This window comes from Bubalus kerabau, chromosome 16 (genome assembly GCF_029407905.1).
Source record: "Bubalus kerabau isolate K-KA32 ecotype Philippines breed swamp buffalo chromosome 16, PCC_UOA_SB_1v2, whole genome shotgun sequence".
Taxonomy (NCBI): Eukaryota; Metazoa; Chordata; class Mammalia; order Artiodactyla; family Bovidae; genus Bubalus; species Bubalus kerabau.
The window spans coordinates 11,019,033-11,034,486 of record NC_073639.1 but is presented as its reverse complement, the minus strand read 5'-3'; the positions used below and the strand labels follow the sequence as shown (position 1 = coordinate 11,034,486).

Here is a 15,454-nt window from a genome sequence, read left to right as displayed (position 1 = left end):
GTCAATACAATGGAGAAAATACTTAAGCAGAGATGTCCACACTGTTTAATAACTCACAGACTAACAGATTTATTAAGATATAGCAATGTGTCTTTAAATAACTAGTTTCAAAATCATACATCAAACCTAAATGCTTTTATTTCATCTACACATTAGTCAACTCAATTATATAGGTATTTTTAGCTAAAAATTAGTTAAGATTAAATGCTCACTGCATTCCTACCTCAAATAAGACATTATACGTGGTCATTGTGATTAAATTTGTCTGAAGCATGAGTCTTTCAGCTAACAATGAAAACAACCCATGTCCAAGCATGACTTCAGCTTTTCTTCTGCAATTACAAAGAAAAAAAAAAATCAAATGCAAAGTTTTACTATTTACTATTTAGTTGATGAAGGAGACACAAAAATGTTTTTCACAAAAGTAACAAATTCCAGCTCAATAATGCCCCCAATTTCCTTCAACCTAGAACTTACAAGGCCACAAAATCTTTAAGTACAGAAATACAAACTACAATATGGGAACAACTAAAGTTTAAAAAAATAGGACTGGTTATGCTACAGCACAGCAAAAATCGTCACCAAAATCTTCACAGTTTGATTCAGCCCCTTATTCATGTCTGACTCTTTGCAACCCCATGGATTGCAGCATGCCAGGCTTACCTGTCCATCACCAACTCCCAGAGCTTGCTCAAAGTCGTGTCTATCGAGTCAGTGATACCATCCAACCATCTCATCCCCTGTTGTCCCCTTCTCCTCCTGCCCTCAATCTTTCCCAACATCAGGGTCTTTTCCAATGAGTCAGTTCTTCGCATCAGGTGGCCAAAGTATTGGAGTTTCAGCTTCAGCATCAGTTCTTCCAATGAACACTCAGGACTGATTTCCTTTAGGATGGACTGGTTGGATCTCCTTGCAGTCCAAGGGACTCTCAAGAGTCTTCTCCAACACCACAGTACAAAAGCATCAATTCTTTGGCACCCATTTTTCTTTATGGTCCAACTCTCGTATCTATACATGACTACTGGAAATATCATAGCTCTGACTAGTCAAACCTTTGTCGGCTTTTTAATATGCTGTCTAGCTTGGTCAGAGCTTTTCTTCCAAGGAGCAAGTGTCTTTTAATTTCATGGCTGCAGTCACCATCTGCAGTGATTTTGGAGCCAAAGAAAATAAAGTTTCTCACTGTTTCCACTGTATCCCCATCTACTTGCCATGAAGTGATGGGACTGGATGCCATGCCCTTCGTTTTTTGAACGCTGAACATTACATTGCCAATAAAGGTCTGTCTAGTCAAAGCTATGGTTTTTCCAGTAGTCATGTATAGATCTGAGAGTTGGACTATGAGACCAAAGAATTGATGCTTTTGAACTGTGGTGTTGGAGAAGACTCTTGAGAGTCCCTTGGACTGCAAGGAGATCCAACCAGTCCATCCTAAAGGAAATCAGTCCTGAATATTCATTGGAAGGACTGATGCTGAAGCTGAAACTCCAATATTTTGGCCACCTGATGAGAAGAACTGAGTCATTAGAAAAGATCCTGATGCTGGGAAAGGTTGAAGGCAGGAGGAGAAGGGGACAACAGACGATGAGATGGTTAAATGACAGCTTGACTCAACGGACATGAGTCTGAGTAAACTCCGGGAGTTGGCGATGGACTCGGAGGCCTGGCGTGCTTCAGTCCATGGGGTTGCAAAGAGTCGGACATGACTGAGCAACTGAATTGAACTGAACTGAACCATGAATAATAATCTAAAGCCAAATCTTCACAGCAATTTTTTTACTAACTAGCAGCTACCATGAATAATCATCTAAAGCCAAATAAGTAGAAAAACAATGTGAAAGAAAAGGTAGAAGACATGCAAGAGAATTTTTAAATGAACACTGTGAAGGTAAACATACTAAAATTAAACTTTCAAGCAGAAACTAAGAAACTGAAGGATTACAAACTTAATTCTACCCCTGGGTTTGTCAAATGTTTTCTCCAAATGGCTGGATAGTATATATTTACAGTTTTGTGTACCATGCTCTCTGCAGCAATAACTCAACACTGCTGCTGTATAAACAACCATAGATAATAAGCAAATAAATGATTGTGGTTGTGTTCCAATGTAACCTTATGTACAGTCAGTCAGCTGGATTCAACACAGACTACAAAGTTAGCAATACTTTTCTACCACCAAAACTGTTAATTTTTATAATAAACCAATTCTGGTATAAGGAACAATAGGTAGGACAAGAACGTCTGCATTCAGTTAAGAAAAGAAGCACGCAGGTTTCAGTTTTTAGTTATATATATATATAACAGAATACAGTATGTGACAAATACCCAAGTTAATTCTGTTAGCTATATACTACAGATAAAGCAAACAGTGATCAAGCCACCTGAAAAGAAGTCCTCACCTAGATTTACTTAGAATTCAACTTACACAAATATATTCTCATAGTGAACAAAATGCAGAAAAATTAAAATAAAAACAGAAACAATATACTCCTGTTCCCTACTTTATTTTTAATATGTAGAAAGAGGACTAAACTTATATAGAATTTTATGAATAAAAATAAATAAAAAACAGACTAGAGGAACCACACGTAAATACTATCCCAAAGATTTATAAAACTGATATGTAATATGCAACAGTCCATTGTAGATTTCATGCATACTCACTTTGGGGCCAGGTGTTTTAAAAAATAGCCCATTGCCTTGAGAGCCTGTACTCTGATTCCTTCACTTGTTGATGCCAGAAGTTTATAGATAACACTGAATAAATTAAAATTTAAAACAAATTACTATGAGTATCTTTCAAAAGTAAATATTTTATATATGCATATTTTTTCATATAGTCACACAATTATAAACCTTAGTCACACAATTATAAACCTATCTTCAAGTAAGATATGAGCGAATTTAATATACATTTCTAACATTTAAAAATTTGCTTATCAACTATATGTTCTCTTCAAGAAACCCACTTTAAATATACAAATATATACAGATAAGTAATTGAATGGACAAAAATATACCATCTTAATAACTAATCAAAAATAAGAGTAACTACATTAATTTCAGACAGATTTCAAAGTATGGAAAGTTATCAGGGATAAAGAAGGACGTTATATCATTATAAACAGGTCAATTCTCCAATATGACCTAACAGTCCTTAACGTGCATGTACCTAGCTACAGAGCCTAAAACTATACAAGGCAGAAACTTACAGAAGTGCAAGGAGAAACAATTAATCCATTATCATAGTGGGAGATTTCAAAATCCCTTTCTCAGAAAAAGACAGACCCACCAGGCAGAAAATCAGTAAGCACATAGTTAATCTCAAAAATACCATCAAACAACTGGATGTCACTGATATCTATGTACTACTTCCAGGCTACCCAGGTGACCTGGTGGTCAAGAACCCGACTGCCAGTTCAGGAGATGCGAGAGGCGTGGGTTAGATTCCTGTGACAGATGACCTGGAGGGAAACGGCAACCCACTACAATGTTCCTGCCTGGAAACATTCGTGGAGGGGCCTGGAGGACTCCAGTTCATGCGGCTGCCAGGAGCTGGACACAACTGACCACACACACACGTGCTACTTCCTTGTACAACGGTAGAAAAACACACTTTTCTTCAGCTCACACAGAACATTCACCAAGTAGACCACATCCAAGACCATAAAAAACACATAAACAACAAATATAAAGACTGGAGATTACATAAAACCTACTCCTAAACCACATGAAATTAAATTAGAAATCAATAATAGATAACTGCAAAACACCAAAATACTTCTAAATGAAAGGTGGGTTAAGGAAGAAATCTCAAAAAATTAAAAGCATTTTCAACTAAACGAAAATGAAAGCACAACTTATAAAAATTTGTGGGATGTTGCAAAAGCAGCACTTACAGGAAAATTTACAGCACTGAATACATATATTCTAATAGAAAAGAAGAAAGATCTAAAATCAATAACCTAAGGTTTTACTCTAGGGCATCTGGATGAGAAAATTCAATTGAAAGTAAGCAGAAGAAAAACAATAAGCACTGGAGTAGGAATCAATAAAAAATGGAGAAAATCAATAAAAATAAAACTTGATTCTTCAAAAAGACCAATAAAATCAATAAGCTTCCTTGGAGGCTAAGAAAAAAAAGAGAAAGGACATAATTCACTAATGTCACATATAAAAAGAGGGATATAACTACAGATGTCATGCCCATATAAAAGAATATTATGAACTCTATGCCCAGAAATTCTATAACCTACATGCAATAAGCCAATGCCTTGAAAGACATAATCTGCCAAAACATACCTAAGAAAAAATAAAAGATATGAATAGGTTTATATCTACTAAAGATACTGAATAACCACCAAAATAGAAAGTACCAAACCAAGAGGAATTCACTGGTAAAATCTACTGAACATTTGGGGAAGAAATTATACCAGTTCTCCACCAGCTCCATCAGAGCACAGAAGCAGAAGGAATACTCCTAACTTACTCTCATTCTGTGAGCCACCATCAGCCTACACCAAAACCAGAAGACAACACTGCAAGAAAACGACCAGTATCTTACATTAGACCAATATCTCACATAATAGAGATGAAAAATCCTCAACAAAGTATCAGCAAATCAAATCCAAAAAAGTATAAGAAGTATATACGATGACCAAGTGAGATTTATCCTGGGTATACAAGGATAGTTTCACATCTGAAAATCAATTAAGGCAATCATCACATAAACACATAAGGAAAGTTATCAGTTATATCAGTAGATAAAAAAAAAATTTTACAAATCCAACAGCCATTCATGTTAAAAACTCTAAATAAACTAAGGACAGAGGGTTAACTTTCTCAACTTGATAAAGACTATCTACAAAAAACCTACAGCTAACATCACACTCAATGGGAAAAAAATTCAAAACTTTACTACTTAGATCAAGCGAAAGGCACGACTGTCCCCTCTCACCATTCCTTTACAACATCATACCGAATTTTCTTCCTAAAGTGGTAAAGCAAGAAAAGTAAATATACGTACAGACTGAGAAGGAACACATAACACAATCTGTGTTTGCAGGTGACATGATCACCTACGAAGAACATCTAGGACTGACTGACAAAATAAATCATGGAAATAGGAAGCGATTACAGCAAAGTTGAAAAATACAAAATTGATATCCAAAGTCAATTGCTTTCCTATATACCAACAATAAACAAGCCAAAGGACTTAATAGATACTTCATCAAGGGAGATACACGGATGGCAAATAAGAATACAAAAAGATGCTCCACATCATAGGGAAATGCAAATGAAAACAAAAATAAAACACCTATTAGAATGGCCAACCACCACCAAATGCTGGTGAGGGGGAGAAGCAACACAAATTATCACCCTCAGAAGAAATTGAAAGCACAGCCACTCTGGAAGACAGTTTGGCAGTTTCTTACAAAACTAAATATACTTTTACCATACAATCCAGCAACTGCACTCTTTGGTACTTATCCAAAAGAACTGAAAACATATTTCCAGGGAAAACTGACATATGCATGTTTATACCAGCTTTACATGTAACTGCAAAAACTTGCAAGCACCCAAGATGTCCTTGATCAATGCATAAATAAACTGTAGACATCCAACCAATGAAATATTATTCAGGCCTACAAGAAATGAGCTATCAAGCTATGAAAAGCCTTTTGGTTGAAAGCCTCAGATTGAAAAAAATACATACTAAATGATACTAACTATATGGCATTCTAGAAAAGGCAGAACAAGGGAGACAATAAAAAGATTAGTGGCTGTGGGTTTGGTGGGTGGGGGGTGCTGAGAGAAGGATGAACAGGCAAAGCACAGAAGATTTTGACAGCAGTGAAATATTCTGAATGCCAGTGTAACGATGAACATATACATTCAACCAACCAAGATGGAGTAAGGACAACAGAGCTTCTCTTCCTGAACTATAAACTACAGACAAATAGAAAAGTAAATCTGCAAGTACTCCGAAGACTGCAAAAAAGCAGGTGCATTGGTGTGGAGAAGTTAATACTTAGGCATTACACATTTTATAGGAAAGAGTCTGAATTTTTACTTTTCTCTTGTAAATCTGACCCACGGTCTATATCTCAGAGTAATTTTCTTTCAGAAGTTCAAGTAGCTAATATCGTGAGAAAAACGATCCTTCAGGTTACAGGAATTAAGAAAATGGGTTCCTACAGACTAGAGGCCTGGAAAAGCATATGGAAAACCACTCCAGTATTCTTGCCTGGAAAATCCCCTTGGACAGAGGAGCCTGGTGAGCCACAGTCCAATTCAGTTCAGTTGCTCAGTCGTGTGTGACTCTGCAACCCCATGGACTGCAGCAGGCCAGGCTTCCCTACCCATCACCAACTCCAGGAGCTTGCTCAAACCCATTTCCACTGAATCGATGACGACATCCAACCATCTCACCCTCTGTCATCCCTTTCTCTTCCCGCTTTCAATCTTTCCCAGCATCAGGATCTTTTCCAATGAGTCAGTTCTTCACATTGGGTAGCCAAAGTACTGGAGTTTCAGCTTCAGCATCAGTCCTTCCAATGAATATTCAAGACTGAAATTCCCTTAGGATTGACTGGCTTGACCTCCTTGCAGTCCAAGGGACTCTCAAGAGTCTTCTCCAACACCACAGTTCAAATGCATCAATTCTTCAGCTCTCAGCCTTCTTTATGGTCCAACTCTCACATCCATACATGACTACTGGAAAAACCATAGCTTTGACTAGATGGACCTTTGTCAGCAAAATAATGTCTCTGCTTTTTAATATGTTGTCTAGGTTGGTCACAGCTATCCTTCCAAGAAGCAAGGTTCTTTTAATTTCATGGCAGCAGTCACCATCTGCAGTGATTTTGGAGCCCCCAAAAATAGTCTGTCACTGTTTCCATTGTTTCCCCATCTATTTGCATTGAAATGATGTAACCGGATGCCATGATCTTCATTTTTTGAATGCTGAGTTTTAAGCCAACTTTTTCACTCTCCTCTTTCACTTTCATCAAGAGGCTCTTCAGTTCTTCTTCACTTACTGCCTTAAGAGTGGTGTCATCTGCATATCTGAGGTTATTGATATTTCTCCTGGCAATCCTGATTTCAGCTTGTGCTTCATCCAGCCCAGGATTTCACATGAAGTACTCTGCATATTAAGTTAAATTAGCAGGGTGACAATATACAGCCTTGATGTACTCCTTTCCCAATTTGGAACCAGTCTGTTCTTCCATGTCTGGTTCTAACTGTTGCTTCTTGACTTACATACAGGTTTCTCAGGAGGCAGGTCAGGTGGTCTGGTATTTCCATCTCTTAAAGAATTTTCCACAGTTTGTTTTGATCTACCCAGTCAATGGCTTTGACGTAATCAATAAAGCAGAAGTAGATGTTTTTCTGGAACTCTCTTGCTTTTTTGATGGTTAAACAGATGTGAATTATCACCCAGCTATCACCTTAATCCCTGAGTGGTGCGTGTACAAGAAAAACTTAAAGAAGACGAGAGGTTTTAAAAATGAAGGGACAAGAGAACAACCACTTATAGAGGACAGGCAGAACTTGAAGACTGACCTTTCCTGCTAAAACAAAACACAAAAATCAACATTTGTTAACGGATCACAAGATGCAAAGTTTATAGGTTAGGGTTAGGGAGTATTTCCCAAATAATTCTATGAGGTCAGCATTTACTCTGACATTTAAATCAGTAGACTGAATAAAGTCAATTACCCTTCATAATGTGGGTACCTCATTTGAACAGTTAAAGGCCTTAATAGAAAAACAAAAACAAAAAAAAAAAACTGACCTCCCTAGAAGAAGAGGGAATTATGCCAGCAGACAGACTTCAATCTCAAACTGCAACATCAACTCTTATCTGGATCTCCACCTGCCAGCCTACCCAGCAAATTTTGGACCTGTCAGCTTCTACAATCACATAAGCCAATTCCTTAACATACATGTCTGTCTGTCTCTCTCTCTCTCTCTCACACACACACACTCACGCAAACACTTCTGGTTCTGCTTCTCTGGGAATTTCTGAAAATGCACTCCCTAAGTATAATGCATAAAGTCCTCTTCTATCTTATACACAAAGTATAGAAAAACAACAAATCAAAAGTTTGTAATAAAAGACTGGTTGCTGTTGTCATTCAGTTGCTAAGTCATGTCCGACTCTTTGCAACCCCAGGGACTGTAGCACGCAAGGCTCCACTGTCACCCACTATCTCCCAGTTTGCTGAAATTCATGTCCATTGGGTTGATGATGTCATCCAACCATCTTATCCTCTGCTTCCCCCTTCTCCTTTTGCCTTCAATCTTTCCCAGCATCAAGGTCTTTTCCAATAAACTGGCTCTTCGCATCAGGCAGTCAATGTATTGGAGCTTAACCAACAGCCCTTCAATCAATATTCAGAGTTGATTTTCTTTAGGACTGGCTGGTTTGATCTCCTTGCTGTCCAGGACTGTCAAGAGTTTTCTCCAGCAAAATCCAAAAACATCAGTTCTTCGGCACTTAGCCTTCTTTCTGGTTCAACTCTCCCATCTGTACACAACTACTAGAAAAACCACAGCTTAGACCATACAGACCTTTGTGCGCAAAGTGGTATCTCTGCTTTTTAATACACTGTCTAGGTTTGTCATAGTTTTTCTTCCAAGGAGCAAGCATCTTTTAGTTTCATGACTACAGTCACCATCCACAGTGATTTTGAAGCCTAAGAAAATAAAGTTTGTCACTGCTTCCACTTTTTCACCATCTATTTGCCATGAATTGATGGGACCAGATGCCATGATCTTAATTTTTTGAATGCTGAGTTTGAAGGCAGCTTTTTCACTCTCCTCTTTCACTCTCATAAAAAGCATCTTTAGTTCCTCTTCACTTTCTGCCATTAGAATGGTGTCACCTGCATATCTGAGGCTGTTGATATTTCCCCTGGCAATTTTGATTCCTGCTAGTGATTCATCCAAGCCCAGCATTTCTGCACATAAGTTAAATAAGCAAGATTACAATATACAGCCTTGCTATACTCCTTTCCCAATTTTGAACCAGTCCATTCTTCCATGTCCGGTTCTAATTGTTGCTTCTTCACCCATATATAGATTTTTCAAGAGAGAGGTAAGGTGGTCTGGTACTCCCATTTCTCCCATCTCTTTAAGAATTTTTCACAGTTTGCTGTGAGCCACACAGTCAAAGGTGCTAGTGTAATCAAGGAAGCAGGCGTTTTTCTGCAACTCCCTTGCTTTCTCCATGATCCATGGTATGGAAAATTTATTATAGCTAGATTATTAAATTACTTACTGTAGCTGATCACTCAGCAAAGTATGTGTTCAACTTTTGTGCTCCAAAAACCTTCTCATTAAATGAAAGACTTAAAACAGAAGTATTCTCTTTTGTTGCTGATAACTGTTACAGACTGAATATGTGCTCCCCAATTCATATACTAAATGCCTAAGCTCAACTGTAGTTGTATTTGGAGAAGAAATCAGTTAAGTTAAAGGAAGTCAAGACATACAAATGAGGCAAGAAAACACAGTCCGAAGGGGTAAATCTATCATCAGAACAAGACACAGATATGACAGAGAAGTTTTAAGTAGACAGGGAATTTAAAAAAACTATGATTAGGAGGTGGGGCAGGGGGGAATTTGGGAGAAAACAGATAACAAATAAGGATCTACTGTATAGCACAGAGAACTCTACTCAATACTCTGTAATGACCTACATGGGGAAAAAAATCTAAAAAAGACTAGATATATGTATAGTTACAACTGAATCACTTTGCTGTACACTTGGAACCAACAACATTGTAAATAAACTATACTCCAATTAAAAATTTAAATAAAAAACAAAAATTAAATGAGGTCATAAAGGTGGGTCCTGATTCAAGTGGATTAGCATCCTTATTTAAAAAAAAAAAAAAAGAGCTTTCTGCTTTCTCACTCGCTGTCTTTCTGCCCTGTACAGAAAGGTCATGTCAGCACAGTGGGAAGGAGGCTGCCTACACCCCAAAGGGAAAGCCCTCACCAGACACCAAGCCTCCCTTAAAGCACCTTTATCTTGGACTTACAGTCTCCAAAACTGTGAGAAAACAAATTGTTGGTGTTTAAACTACCTGGTCTAGGATATTTTGTTACAGCATGCTGAGCAGACTAATACAATGATGACTTGGGACTGAGGCTGGAAGAGGTTATATTTTAAAGGAAAGATATAGAGATCTTCTCTTAGATCACAATTGTATATTACTATTCTAGGACCTAAAGACACATCTGTTAAGAGAATCTGACCTTACAATAGCTGTAAAACAGCATTAACTATACAAACACTGGAATGATTTCCCAGGTCTGTCCTCACATATTAAATAGTAACACAGCCTCTATCACTGAAGAATTTTTCAAAAAACGTAACACATGAAATAAAAGGATCTTATATCCTGTTTTATAGGATCCAGTAACAATTTTCATTTCTAAGAATCATTTAAAAACTAATCTCTTATATTAAATATATTAAAATTCTTGAAATGTTAAACTCTTACCGTAACCCGTTCCTTTGGTCAAAAGCAGGTATCATAGAGTTAGGATGTTCTGACATTAATGCAACAAGCAGCTGTAGCACATCCATTAGATTGTCATCCTAAAATTATTTTAGAATTTTTTTAAATAAGGAAAAACAACTTATTTGAACAATGACTACTTCTGTAATAATGAATTAGAATATCAAAAAAATAGGTAGGCTTCTGAACAAATACACTTGTTTAAAACACACTATTTAATATACATATTCATCTGTAGAATTCAAAATACACAACACCAAAGAGTCAATTTCATAATCAAAGATATAAAATGACTATTGTACTGTGTCAAGATTTCCTAAAACATATTCCACTGTTATAACAGGTATTGATTTACAGGTTTCTTTTTTTTTTTTTAAGGAATGATTACATATCAAGAAATTGGCAGGGAAGGACAAACAAGCTGTTCTGCTTTATTACAACAAAGACAAACTGAAGCTTCACAATGCTGACAGACATTGGGAATATGGGAGTAGTGTTGGGGGCAGCTAGGACCACAATGTGCACTAAGTCTCTCAAGAAACTAGTTCTGAAACCAGATCTTATGGGAAATGATAACCAAACAGTTCTCACATCCTATCTGGGAAAAAGTGTTAGCACATCAGTCGTGTCCAAGTCTTTGCAACCCCATGGACTGTAGCTTCTGTCCATGGAATTCTCCATGCAAGAATATAGGACTGGGTTGCCATTCCCTTCTCCAGGGGATTTTTACAACCCAGGGATAAAACTTGGGTCTCCTGCACTGCAGGCAGATTCTTTGCCATCTTAGCCATCAGGGAAGCCCCATATTATCTGTGGTTAGTATTAAAGGTATCAGTACAGATTAGTCCCTCAGTCATGTCCAACGGCAACCCTAAGGACTGCAGCACACCAGGCTTCCCTGTCCATCACCAACTCCTTAAGCTTGCTCAAACTCATGTCCATCAAGTTGATGATGTCATCCAACCATCTCATCCTCTGTTGTCCCCTTCTCCTCCCACCTTCAATCTTTCCAAGCATCAGGAAAGTCTTTTCCAATGAGTCAGTTCTCCGCATCAGGTGACCAAAGTATTGGAGCTTTAATCCTTCCAATGATTATTCAGGACTGATTTCCTTTAGGATTGACTGGTTGGATATCCTTGCAGTCCAAGGGACTCTCAAGAGTCTTCTCCAACACCACAGTTCAAAAGCATCAATTCTTCGGCGCTCAGCTTTCTTTATAGTCCAACTCTCATATCCATACATGACTACTGGAAAAATCATAGCTTTAACTAGATGGACCTTTGTCAGCAAAGTAATGTCTCTACTCTTTAATATGCTGTCTGTCACCGCTTTTCTTCCAAGAAGCAAGCATCTTTTAATTTCATGGCTTTAGTCATCAACTACACTGATTCTGGAGCCCAAGAAAATAAAGTCTGTCACTGTTTCCATTTTTCCCCCATCTATTTGCCATGAAGTGATGGGACCAGATGCCATGATCTTTGTCTTTTAAATTTTGAGTTTCAAGCCAGCTTTTTCGCTCTCCTCTTTCATTTTCATCAAGAGACTCTTTAGTTCTTCTTCACTTTCTGCCATAAGGGTGGTGTCATCTGCATATCTAAGGTTACTGATATTTTTCCTGGCAATCCTGATTCCAGCTTGTGCTTCATCCAGCCCAACATTTCACATGATGTACTCTGCATATATGTTAAATAAGCAGGGTGACAATATACAGCCTTGATGTACTGCTTTCCCAATTTGGAACCAGTCCGTTGTTCCTTGTCCAATTCTGTTGCTTCTTGACCTTTACACAGGTTTCTCAGGAAGCAGGTATGGTGGTCTGGTATTACCAACTCTTGAAGAATTTTCCACAGTTTGTTGTGATCCACATAGTCAAAGGCTTTAGCATAGTCAATGAAGTAGAACCAGATGTTTTTCTGGAATTCTCTTGCTTTTTCTATTTTATTCTATGCTTTTTTTTTTTGCTATTTTTTTTTGTATGCCTTTTCTATGTTTCTTTCTAGAATTCTCTTGCTTTTTCTATATCTGTATATGTGGTAATAATAAGCTTTTCATTTTTTAATTTGTCCAAGGCAGACATGATGTGATAAACACCACTAGACTCACCACCTGGGCCACAGAAACATATACTCCAAGCCCATCTGCGTACAGACTGCCTCTTGACATTTTTGAAAATGGACATTGCAGTGGTGGTGTGGGTCTCATCGCCCAAGTGGAGAACAGGGAAGCAAAATTTTTTCTCAAAATTTTAAGGTGGGTTTTTGTTTGGGGCGGCATATTTTTCTCCCCTCTCTGGATTTGTACTTTTAAATCTTAAATGATACACTGTTAGGCATGACAGGCAGTTAAAGAAGCAATGGAGAAGTGTTTAAAACTCCTGTGTTAGCTAACAAGTTTCTGAATTTATTGCTGTATCTCCAGAGAGAAGGCTGGAGAGGGTAACAAGGAAGTGTATCAGCTACTGCAGCCTTAAAACAAAGTTGGTGTCCCTTTGGACTTTAAAATTGTTCCTATACAGCTTCTTTTATTTTTCCTTAATCAGATACAAAGGGAGACATGGGGGGGAAAGGTTACAAATGATCAATAAATGTTTACTGGGTGAACACACTTTTGTATATGGCATAATTTGATAACATTTGCAGAACAGCACAAGAATAAGCACATAGGAGTTCTGAAATCTACAAATTTCAAGAAAACCCTTCACAGTCTTTGTCGACTATTCCGTGTATCATGAGGGCCTTATTGGGCATTACTAACCCACAGATACAAAGGGAAGCAGAAGGCAGTCATCTCTATGGTGCCCTGCGTCCAGGTTCGTTCACTGCTTTTTAATTCTCGCTGTGGCAGCTACTTCAATATTTAATTCTCAATATGCTAAATAAATCATCTAGAGGTAGGGCACTGGAGCTTTGGAAAAGTGTGATTTGAAGGACCCAAAATATCTGATTTAATAGTTTCAGGGAAACAGATAACTGTGACTTCCAGTTTTCATTTATGAAATATTTTGGTCCCAAATGGTCAAGAAAATCTAAAGAGACTATCCTACTCAAGAGGAAAAAGAAATCATAATCATTAATGTTTCGGTCAAACATGATGCTACCAAGAAATTTAACCCATTCTTTTCTGTCCCAATTAACAAAGACAGATCCAAACCACATCTCTTATCTACTAATAATTTTAAAAGCCACTATTCTCATGCTGTAACAAATATGTTAACTCATAACACATGAATTATACACAGGAATATCAGTTAGCATATAAAAGCCACACTTTATATGAAATTCACTTCTAGATTTAACTTATACAAAATACATTTAATTGGATTATTTATTTAGACTACATCGGGCATATATCAAATTTTCCCAACTCTATAAAGGAAAAAACTCCAAACATTTCAACCTATTTAACCTCCTTTACAACCACATAATTTTAAATCAACTATAAATGAGTGATTTAACAGTCTTTGATTATGTAATATCAGTGGGAAGAGTATGTTAAGAATTCAAAAAAAGTCCAATCATCTGTAGTCATTTTTGTTGTCTATTTTTCCATTTATTATACTGGTATCTGGAAATACACTGAAAGTATTTTTTGGTTATTAGGTTATTCTTTAGTCTCATTAGGTTAATGAGATCTTATTTTAATACTTTTTAAAGCCTCTCATGCTTATTCACAGAGGCATGTTGTGGTAATAAAGAATATTTAAATGCAAATTGCTAAGATTTAGTTCCTAGATACATTTACTCTCCATTCTGAGCACAGATACAGGCATAGTTACATCATTAATGAGAGAGTTCTTTAACTGTTACATATAAAAAGGTCCATAATGTAACTTCAAAAAATAAAATCCCAACATATAAAATTCACATGTTACCTCATGCATAGTGAGTAGATAATTAAGAATGGCCTGTAGTTCATCTTCCTTTACTCCATTATCCTTAAAAAACATAATACAAGTATTTTATACTTACATATAAAAAACTTTTTTGAAAAGGAAAATTACACACACAGATTTGCCAACTTGGTCAGTTGCTATAAACATAAAAAAATAATGTAATATAGAATCTAAACCAAAAAAAAAAGAATCTAAACCTAAAATAAAAACTCAGGGAAGCACTAAAGACATGCAGTAGGCTACACAATGTAGAAAGTCAAAAGAGATTAGACATCAGCACTGTTTTCAGCACCTTATAATACAGACAGATGATAACCTATCTAGTAGAGCTTCAGAATCCTGAAGTAAGCAAAATCGATCATTGAGGGTAAGTATAAGGGTATTACACCTATCACTCATTTAAATACAGAAGATAACTTTTCTGTTTATCTTTTTCTATTAAATTTGGAGACTAAAATGAACAGTTTCTAAAATTACCAAGTTAAAATGTCAGGTACTAAAAACTGTAGTAATTTCAGTGGGAAAAACACTGCACTTTTTAGTATGAATGTATTATGAAAATTTTCCAAGCTACGGTACTATTAATCATAAAACAAACACAAAATCTCAAAAAAAGAACAATAAGATAATTAGAAACAAAACACACTAGGAAAGAACATAAAGAGACAATGTAAAGGATAAATTTTTAAATAAATGGAAATAAGATAGCTGATTCTGAAAGACATACCAACAGTTAGGTCCATTTAACACAATATTATGCGGCAGCTAATAAAGCATTAAACTATAAAGAATACGAAATAAAATGATATAGGAAAATACTGAATAAAATATTGAGAATAAATATATTTATATGTTGGCATCTTATAAAACCAAAACACCTTCCTGAAAAATAATATTCAATTTTACTTTACTGATAGTGGAAGGAAATGGAACAAAATGTAATCATTTCTATCCAGTATGTTTTTATACAGGAAAATTATTTTTCAAAATCTGGATGTCAGGTACAGGGAATCTCTAAAAACGAAAC

General features: G+C 36.5%; 1 protein-coding gene across 12 annotated transcripts in view; it reads right to left on the bottom strand.

Annotated features, from left to right (window-relative positions):
• The window catches only part of LRBA (LPS responsive beige-like anchor protein), a 746,530-nt gene that overhangs the window by 608,231 nt on the left and 122,845 nt on the right, over positions 1-15,454 (bottom strand). For all 12 annotated transcript variants that reach the window (XM_055550583.1, XM_055550584.1, XM_055550586.1 and 9 more), the window contains exons 16-19: positions 14,407-14,469; positions 10,518-10,615; positions 2,665-2,757; positions 224-332 (exon numbers count right to left, since the gene is read on the bottom strand). In XM_055550583.1, the coding sequence (XP_055406558.1) occupies positions 224-332; positions 2,665-2,757; positions 10,518-10,615; positions 14,407-14,469 (363 nt within the window). The remainder of the gene's footprint in view (positions 1-223; positions 333-2,664; positions 2,758-10,517; positions 10,616-14,406; positions 14,470-15,454) is intronic.